We start from the raw sequence: 10,583 nt of genomic DNA on the forward strand, positions 1-10,583 counted from the left end.
TATTATAGATATAGCTGTGATAAACAAAAGCTAAAATAGTTGTTCAAATAAACCTATTTGGCAGTATACAGAAAACAACTGCTTTGAATTGATTGATAAAATTACTGTGTGAACGGCAACTGTTATCTTGACTGTTTTATTTGTGTCGCTCCGTAGGTCCGCAGAAATAGCTAAGGTCGGCGCGATTTGGTCCCTGGGCCTTGAGTTTGACATGTGGTTAAGATCAAAGGATGGATGTGCTAGAATGACCTAGTCAAAATCCAGACCAAAATCCGTTTCAGATCTTTTCTGCAAAAAATAAAAAAAATGTAAATTAGTCCTGAACTTTGCAAATTTAGATTTGTAAAAAATTTAAAAAAAAAAAAAAAAAAAAAAACATTTAGATATTTTCTTATGACTATACTTTAATGGAGGTCTATCACATAAAATCCTAATAAGATATATAATGGTTGTTTTAAAGAGACAAACGTAAAAAAGTTCATGATGTATAAATGCTTTTCTATGGCACAGTCGTTTGGTGCTTGGCTCGCCTCAGTCAACTTCCTGTAGTTACGATTATGAAATAGTTTTGAAAGTGCAGCTACGTTTTACTGATGTGAAACCCATTAAAATGATCATATCATTCTTCCTCACACTATCCAAAAGACAGTAAAAGCGGTTGTTTTTTATACTAAGGACTTCATGCCTAAAGCAGTTTAGCATCATTAGTTTTCATGCAGTGGGGCCTCGGGCTCATAACGCAGCATGTGAGCTTATATATTTCAGCTCCTCATTAAAATAATACTTCTTGTCCGTAAAACACTTCCAAACCACCTAAAGAGTTGCTCTCTGTCTTTTCTTTTTCAGCATACCGGTGGGAGACTTCCTTCCAGAGTTTGAGCTGGCTGTCACCGTCACGGCTGCATCCGCCAGAGGTGGGATGTCATTACAACCTCAGTGACACCCAGCAGAACATCAGACATGGAGGCAGCACACGGTCCCTCCAGCTTGACTCCAGAATGATGAGCTGCAGCGGTGACAGAGGCCATGAGTGGGGCCAGGAAAACACGAGGAGGACCTTCCAGTGGGAGAGGAATCAGTCTGGCGAGTGGGAAAGAAGACAAACTGTGCACAGAGATGAAAAGAGGAGACACGAAGGGGAAGGGAAAAAGACGGAGATGAGAAGCAGGGATGTGGCAGCGCACCACAGAGAACATCTGCAGCTGCACGGCCGTGACAGTGTTGAAGACAGCTCCTCGCCTATTTACGAGGAGTACAGAGAGGCCTGCCATGACCCAGAGCCAAACGACGACTCGGAGAGTCTCTACGACACTCTACCGCCAACACGGCGAGCGTACGAGGGATACCCGTCGAGCCCGCCGGGCCTCAACCTGCACCCGGCTCAACTCATGCCCCCTTTGAGGGCCTGGGATCTACAGGACGACGAATGGAGGCGATCACAGGAGGAACAGGAAGGACTCGGCTCTGCCGGTCTGAGCGGTTCCGGAGATGAGCTAGAAAGGCTTCTGAACCTGGTGTCGCTCAGAGCCAGGAGAGCCACTCGGACGAACAGAACCTCTACCGGATCTGAGCCAACAGGAAGCTGGGAGGGGTGTAAATGAACCATTAACCAGACTGTAAATATATTTACAGATATATATCTGTAAATATATTCTGTAAATATATTTACAGAATATTTAAAGCATTTATTAATCCTTTATAAACAGCAGAGAGGCAGTGATTCTCTCTGACTTTACTTTGTCTTTATAGTACAACACCTCTGCTGCAGCATCTAAAAATAATTGTACAGGAATATTAAAAAAAAAAAAAAGAGAGACACACATGCATCTGTTATGCTTATCCTGGTGTAAACAAGCACTAATCCACCACCAATCCCCTGGATCTTCGATAAGCTGCAGGAATCAGAGGAAATTCATGTGCTCTCTCAACGCCTTCACCTGTGCCGCGTGAGAGTCGTCCGCGATTGGCTGCGAATCAAAGCCGTTACATTTATTATTTAGAGCCACTGAAGCACTGCATTCATCTGTGTCTGTTGTTGTTTTTTGGGGTAGGAGGGGGGGGAGGTGTGTGATACCATGGTACGTCTATGTGTTGTTGTGTGCCTCGTACATTGTATTTTTCCAAACATGCAAGCACAAGCACACACACAATCGCTGTGTGAACTCAGCCTCACATTTCTTAGAGCTTTTATTATTTTCACTGGCACATGCTTGGGGTTGTTTGGGAGAGATCTTTTCACCCACGTCCTACTGCACACAGCCTGAGCTGAGCTATTAAGATTACCAATCCTGAGACCCGGGGGGATTTTTCCTTAATCATTCAATTATTCTATGAATATTTATTTGATAACTACTCATTTGTGAGAGCCTCTTTCGTGAACACACATCATGGATGTTATTATTTTAAATGTTTGCCAACAGTTGTGGTTTTCTTTTTTTCCCCCTTGCTTTAAATGTATGCGTGAAAAGGCCTTTTAACATGTCTGATTTTGTAATTAGTATAAAGTGATTTGAAAAAGCTTTCAGGCTCGTTGAAATTTTTCACCTTTTGTCTTGTTCTGTGTACTTTCACTGGGTTTGCATAATTGACAAACCAGGTAGTGCATAATTTTGAAGTAAAAGAAAAATGAATTGTTTTATTTTTCTTTTTATATAGAAATATCTAGCAACTAAATACAATTCAGGGTAACAAATTTTCTTTAGAAGTCACCTAATTCATTAATTGGAGTCCACCTATGTTCTGTAATGGTTCACTAGAGGGACCCAGAAATTCAGCCACGACACAGGAGTGAGCAGAATACTCAGATATTTATTAAAAAGCAGCTAAAGCCGGTCACACAGGATCGTCAGCTGCAGCACTGCGAAGGGGGCGGAGAAGAGAGATCGGTGACTGGAGAGATAGCAATGAAGGGATCTTGTTAGTGTGTATGAGGGGAACACTAACCTGGCTTGGCGGTCCGGTACCGCGGTGATCGGCTGAGGGACGAGGAGACAGCAGATGCTGTGCTGACGCAGGGCGCCGGAGGAAGCGCCTGGAGAGGGGAAGCGCTGATACTGGGCAGCGCACTACTGGGTGAAACAGCAGAAGGGCCAAATCCAGATCCGAATACTTAGTCAGATGAGCGGGGGTCATGCACAGTGGGACTGAGAGCAGAATCCGTGGGAGTGGGCGAGAGCAGAGTCAGCGAGACAGGCGTGGGTCGAGATCCGAAGGGCAAATAGCAATAGTCCGACAAGGGCAAGGCAAAAGGGGTAGATCCGTGGAACAAAGCGTGGTAGAAACGATGAGAGCGAGACAGGAGTGCTGGAAAACTACTAGCTGAAAGCGTTCGATAATCTGGCGACTTGGTAGTGACTGAGAAGGGCTTAAGAAGGGAAACAATCAGGGAGCAACACAGGTGTGGGGAATAACGGGAATGAGGGGTGTGGCATGGATAAGTTCAAACAAAAACACAGAACACCATGTGAACATTACAATGTTCTAATACTAGTTCTAATTCTAATTTTGGTATAAATAAAGTTGTTCAGTGAAGGCCTCGGCTGCTTATGAAATTACTTTTATGGACAAACAAATAAGATTATGAAGACCAAGGTTTGTTCCAACATTTGAAAAAAAGTTCAAGAGTATAACAGAACTGTAAACATTTCAGCTCATGACTGTTTTACCTAAACAGACGGTCCAGGGGAGGAGAGCTTTATTTGAGAGGCGTGTGGTATTTGTGGAGGACCTGCTGAGATGCAAACCTCAGCTGCAGGAATCTGTCAACAACTATTTATTTCACTGGAGAGTTCTGGCCTTTATGAGAGAGTGGCAAGAAGGAATTTATTGTTAAAACATATTCACATATAAAGCATATTCATGTCTTACAGTGGTCCAGTCAAAGTACAGAGCTGAATAAAATGTATAAAGCCTGAGCTATTTTACAAAGAATGATGACACACACAAAAAAAAATACTCTCTAGATGTGCAGAGCTGGTAGAAACATGCCTCAAAAAACATGCAGGCTTCATTTCAGTGACGAAGCCAAATACCACAGATTTTTTCTTCCGTTTCACAAATGCACTGCTTTGTGACAGTTTATTTCACTTGAATCCCAATTAAAAAAAATGTGTGATTGTAAAGTGATGAAATATGAAAAGGTTAAATATATACTTTTGCTATGTACTGTAAAATTTGTGTGCATTCCTCAGACAGACTGAAGGACAGAAGCCCACCCTTTGTGGGCTTACAGAAGAAATGGATTCTGAGACATTTTGTGTTGAAAGGCTCAGAAAATGATGAGGAAATGCAACCGTGACGTGCAGAATCACTCAACCCGGGATATGCACATGGCTGGCACTCTGATAGTACAGGGGAAATGTCGCCGTGCTTTCCGTCCGTGCACAACAAAGGGAAAGCAAATGGGAATAAATTAACGCCATGTTGAACAACACATAAAGATGGAGAATTTCGGGGCAAAAATTCTCCATCGCTGGACTCTGGAATGCGCAGAGTTGCGCATTCCAGAGTCCAGCGCGACTCTGGACAGGAAACAACCCTGATTAAATATCTTCTTTATAAATATAAAGAACGTCAAATCCTTATTTTAACTGATGCTCATGATATAAAGTGCATGTCCAGATAGACAGGATTAGAAAAAAAACAGAAAACATTTACATGTCACTAAGGGATATAAACACCGCACGACATCCAAGGTGAAGGGTGTAAATGCAAATCATCCACATTTGACAGCATGTAATGAAATTCAAGGGCAGACTATTTTGCTGAATTGATTTGCTGAAAGAATGCAGAGTATTTCAAATTGAAAAGTACTCTCCCCAAGGACTCTGTGAAAGTGCTCCGACATCAGCCGCTAATGGCCACGTGTCCCGTGGCCCGTCTTAACACGGTCATTATCAGTCTCAGTGTCAGCGAAGGCAGCCGTGTCTCTCAGTGTGAGGCCTATCAATCCATCCATGCATTCCAGTTACTCATTCTTATTCCGCTCTGCCCTGTCAGAGGGTTTCTGAAGCGTGTCCCCCGCTTCACACGAGGCAACGGGCTGGGAAACATCCCAGACAGGTCAGACTAACACGTGGACAAACACATTCACACCTGTGGGCACTTTACAGTTTCCTGTTCGCCTGGTCTGAATGTCTATAGACTGTGGAAGAAAATCCCCCAGCCCACACCCGTAACCGACTCACCCTGCCAGCAGGAGGCCTGATGTTAAAACCCAGAAAATTCAACAAGGAATAGCGTCTTCTGATGGCTGAAGTAAGCCTTCTATGTCACAGCTGACTCATCGTGTAAACTTCTTTTAATGGCTAATGGGTTTTAAATTATTTCAGGTCACTGATGAAGCACATCATTATGTAGTGTACTGTACACCATGAGGACTTGAACATGCTCCAATCAAGCAGATTTGTACTTCAGCAGAAAGAAAAAAAAGGTTATTTGTCCTGAGGGTGAATATGTGCTTCGTGTTCATGAGCGGTTTTGCTTTATTATTTCTCAAAGAGGACTACGTCAGACACATAATTCCCATAAATATTCGTCTTGTCATACTTCTTATATGTTTTTCTTTTCTCACCTCACCAGAATCTAGCAGATTTGCGTAGCAAAGCTTAGGCTTGCTAATGTCCTGAGATTGCACAGAAGTGTAGGGACATTTCCTGGCACGTGTGGACTGTGGAATCAGTCAAGCAAACAAAATCATTTTTGAGAAAGCTTGTTTTTTTTTTAAAAAAGGCTGTTATGATGGTATCACATATATAGATTGTTGGTATTGAATGTCAACAGCTGTGCAGATTGCAGCATAATCTTTGCTGCATTATGTTGTTTTTGTTTTCCTCTGAAACGGATTTGTTTGATGACTTGAATAAACGAATCCAGCTTATTGTGTAGTATTCCTCATGCCAGCAAATTTATTCCCAAAATGACCCAGTTCAATGATTGAATCATGCATCTACAATTAGAATTGTTAAACAGTATACAGATTTTTTTTATATATATATAGAACTGACAGTGACAGTGGGTTTAAGTTTTATATAAAGAAGTATTGTATATTTGCAAAATTCATTATTTTACTTGTTACATAAGAAAGAGCTTAATGCGCATGAGGTCAAAGGCTCCAACCTGCATGGAACAGAACATATAAACAAACAAACACATGAAACAGAAAGAATCTACCTTGAATTTGGTTTTTAACATCCTTGAAGCTTTAAACATTCTCATAATTAGCCTAATAATCTGTGGAAAAACTCATGTGAAAGATACATTTCTTACTTCATGATTGAATTAGCAGTTGCATAAATTAAGCAATTATTTATAGTCCTGGTAGATTTGAATTTTTAAATATCTCTACTCAAGCAAGATGTTTGTTTCTAATATGAGACAGACATCTTTCACAAGATCAGAGAACAATTTTACGGCTAGGAAACAAAGGCATGTTGAAGAAATATTTATTCCCCATCCACCCACTGTCTATACCCACTTATCCTTCAGTTGCAGGGGACTGATGCCCATCACCAGGGGCAACCAGGCGACCAGATCCAAACCCAGAACCTTCTTGCTACAAGTAAATCATGTTACCAGCTGCACTGTTGTGAAGCCCAGATTACTTACCAATGCTAGGTAATAACCATTAAAAGTGTGCTCATCTCATATTTACTAAATGTGATTAAATAAAACTAAAATGTAAAAGACTATTATCTCTCAGAAGAAAACAAATGGAGTTCAAAGTTCTATTTCGATCTAAAAGTGATGAGATGAAAGAAAAAAAGAGGAAAGTTTCTTAGAACTTCTTCGACCCGACAACATGTACTGCTGGAGCAATCCATCTCAGATTGTGCCTTATTCAGGCAGACTTGGCTGTTGAGCTCCCTGCAAACCCAGAGAAAGCGCTCGTCTCCCTTGGCTGTAAGGGAACAATCAGGTTTCTGCTCCAACATTGCAATTATGGATTCCCTTCACAGCACATGGGAAATACAGTATTTGCCCCTGCAATTTATCAGTAACAGCAACTTCTGCCATAACTTGGATGATTTATATATAATCTGAATGGGAAAAAAAAAAAAAAAACAGGGGAAAGTTTACAAAGGCTACAAACTCCTTTCATTTTGGCTAAATCATAGAATCCAGCAAGAGTTGCCAAAGCGGGCAGTAGAAGAAGATAGTGTTTGACAAAATCAAGAAGAGTTTGTGTTACTACAGTCTATAGAAAGTTCATTTGGATTTGTTTCAAAGCAGAAGTCTTTTCAGGGGTGTCAAACTCCAGTCCTCAAGGGCCGCTGTCCTGCAACTTTTAGATGTGCCTCTGCTGCACCACACCTGAAAAGAATAATTAGGTCATTAGCAAGGCTCAGGAGAACCGATCTACACAGGGAGGAGGTAATTAAGCCATTTCATTCCACTGTTTTTTACCTGTGGCACATCTAAACACTGCAGGACAGCGGCCCTTGAGGACTGGAGTTTGACACCCCTGCTTTAGATGATCTCTTTTTGCCTTTAACATTACCATAAGCAAGTGATTAAAACTTTTAATGTCTGTATATGTCAGCTGACTTAATTTGTCATTTTCTAGCCATCATTCTATTTTGACTCATTTCACTTCCCTTTGTGAAGCGACCCTGTAAGTTTTATTGGATTGGTGCCATCATCTGTTATTGATATTTTTGTGATCTTGTAGTTATTTTTGATTGTTTGTTCCTGCAACAAATTTTCTAAACTTTTAGTTTGATCTATATATATGTGCTCCTATACTTTAAAATTGTTTTAGTTTGCTGATGCTGCTTCTCTAAAAATGTTTTTTTTTTTTCATATCATGCAAATTCTCCACTTGCTGAAATAAACTCCAGATATTTTTTTTCTGCTTACCTTATGATGAATCGTCCAGGAATAGACCACACTTGTCTGGGAAATAGATTTTAGAAATTTAATGTATTTGTAAAATAGTGCATTACATAGAGAATGACATAGAGGATTTTCACACTGCTGCATGTCTAGCCGTTTATTTTTAACTAACAAGGATGTGCATCAATGAACTTTTTTGTGGTTATTGTTTACTGCAGCTCTCCTTTCTAGTTTGCGAATAAACTTTGCTTTTATTGTCATCCAACCCATCTTGGGTTATCACAACTATTTTGAATATTTTCTAGACAAGTACCTCCTTGGTAGACAGATCTTTGCCTGTCACATATTTCTTTTCTGTTTTGCTATTTTATTTGTCATTTCATCCATATTATTGTCCATAATAGGTCATTATGTAACAAAATATTAAACATGTTGGGGGCTATAAGAAACTTGTGATTGGGGTTGAGATTCATATGCCAGTAAAAACGACAAGCAGAACTATGGAATATCATAGATCGAAGCATATTTACGAATCAGATCCAATCAGAATTCCAGTCGTACATTCTGAGTGAGAATTTATGAAAAGATTTGAAATTATATTCGTAGACTCTCTCAATTTTGTCTGAATGAGCTCAGCACTACTTTCTGTACATCTACCTCATACAATAACATCAGTGTATATTGTATTTTAGTTTGTGGTTCTTATGTGGATGTTGGCTGCTTTGTTCTTGCTTTCTGTTCAGTTCTCTCTCTCAGCAGAATCAGATGAAGCACAAAAGGCTAAAACGGGTACAAAGAGGAACTCAAGGGAGTCGGTTCTCTGTTGTCCTCAGCCTGGTAAAAATGATTCCATCAACGGGTGAAATGTTCATAAAACCAGATTAAACTTGTCTCTGTAAAGTGATTAAAGAAAACTTCACAGCCTAATATGCGATAATAAGCACACCTTGCAGTCCAATGCGATTACAAAACCTTAATTTATATTAGGTAATGCATCATTGAGGGTATTATTTTATTAGTTATCTTATGCTATTCAATTTACATTTTGGTAATTTGGTGTGTGTTTTTGTAGTCAAGGCTACCTTGACATGAGAGTCACTTTTTAAGCTCAGTACAGCAAGGAAGGCAGGCTGGACACACTAAAGAGACCCCCTTTTTCAGTGAGACAGAAGTTCATTGCACTACAATTTTGAAAAACATTAGAATATGAGCACTTTTGTCAAATCTTCATTATGGTAAGATCATGTAAGTTTTTCTTAAATTGATGAAAACTCAACATCATGTAAAGCCGGTTAGCTCGGCTGATCAGAGTGTGGTGTTAACGCTGAGGTCATGGGTTCAATCCCCATACTGGCCAATTGAAACATAAAGGCTTTCAGAAAATCAACACTCCACAATAGCAGAAGGCTTTACATTAAACCATTATGCATAGGGATTGATGAACAGCATGTAAGGCCTGAAACATGGCTGCTCAGTGGTTCCCATCTCAGCTTATTTTACCATTTGACAGAATGAAGAACTGAGGGTATCCAGCCAATGCAGTCCTTCAGAGACGTCCCAAAAGAAAGGCCTAGGATAAATTCTGTTTTATTAAAAGTTGGCTTGACCCTAGAGCGACAGAGAACAACTATTTTCATTAAAAGATGAGAAATATGGCTGAGAGCACCCAATACAACATGGTTCCACATATTTCTGTGGCTGTGCCCTGTGGTGTACAAGCTACTAGAACAGACACTGAGTCATGGTCAAGACCAAACGTTAAGGTGTCATATAGGACTATAGACTCCCACATGCTAGAGCATACTTTGCGTACTCTGTGAGTCTAAGGACGGTTGAGATTTTTTTAATTGAGTGTACCGTACATTCATTGTGTCAAATTCCTTTATTTCCCACAATCTGAATGGAATTTGCAAGTTTTATGAGCTAAGCTTATAAAACTTGGGTGCCTAGTCCTACTTTTCTCCACCAGGGCACCCACTGCACACCTGTTAGTCCAACACAAAGTGGCAGTGTAGTTGCTGTGTGCCATTCTGACTGGTCGGACCAAATCAACCTGGTCAGATTGGTGTTGTATACAAAACAGTTGTAAAAATGTACCTTTTAGTGGTCCAGCAGACAGCTGCTTTCAGTCCAAATTGAGTTCATTTTGATTACAAGTGGACATTTGTAGAGGTACACCTGAATATGTGGAGGCCTTAAATCTGCTTTCACCTAACTGGTGGGATTAACAACTTGTCTTTCCCTTCATATTTATTTCGAACATTCTCCAAACTCGTAAATGGCGTGATCCGTTTCTCACTTGCAACTTTTCCTGTTTGTTTCTTTGTGTTTTGGTTCAGCTCCCTCTTTGTTTACTCTGTATTTTATGTTCCCTTCTCATTTCTCTGATCACTGTTCAGCATTCCCCTGACTGGGCTCTCTGCTTTGAACCAGCTGCAACACCAAAACCTACGACAAGACATTTGTTTACTCATTTTATGCTTTTATTGCACCTGCCAATGCAGAGGTTTGTTTTTTTCTCCAAATGTAAGATGGCTGTCTGCTTTCCCCAAAAGGAGTCATTATCGTTTGAAAGAGGAGGTGGTGACATGGTGTTGAATGTATCCACTGGTAGAAAGTAGTTCTTATTGAATGAAGAAAAGATTTGATGCTTTTTAGATTGTCTCATTTTGGAACACATTTACCTGTCTCAGTTTATATGCTTGGAGGACTGAGTGCATGTTTGTGTGTGTGTGTGTGTGTGTGTGTGT

At 40.3% G+C, this 10,583-nt stretch overlaps 1 protein-coding gene across 4 annotated transcripts in view; it reads left to right on the top strand.

Annotated features, from left to right (window-relative positions):
- Positions 1–1,810, top strand: part of fat3b (FAT atypical cadherin 3b) — an 86,557-nt gene extending 84,747 nt beyond the window's left edge. For 3 of the 4 annotated variants that reach the window (XM_015037542.1, XM_015037543.1, XM_015037544.1), the window contains 2 exons: positions 847–1,617; positions 1,665–1,810. In XM_015037542.1, coding sequence (XP_014893028.1) covers positions 847–1,601 — 755 coding nt within the window. In that variant the 3' untranslated portion in view covers positions 1,602–1,617; positions 1,665–1,810. Of the gene's footprint in view, positions 1–846; positions 1,618–1,664 lie in introns of those variants that run through there. The other variant, XM_015037545.1, reaches the window with a different exon arrangement.
- The last annotated feature ends 8,773 nt before the right edge of the window (positions 1,811–10,583 follow it).

Source organism: Poecilia latipinna, unplaced genomic scaffold (assembly GCF_001443285.1).
Source record: "Poecilia latipinna isolate Pla-1442-1.1 unplaced genomic scaffold, P_latipinna-1.0 Scaffold409, whole genome shotgun sequence".
Classification (NCBI taxonomy): Eukaryota; Metazoa; Chordata; class Actinopteri; order Cyprinodontiformes; family Poeciliidae; genus Poecilia; species Poecilia latipinna.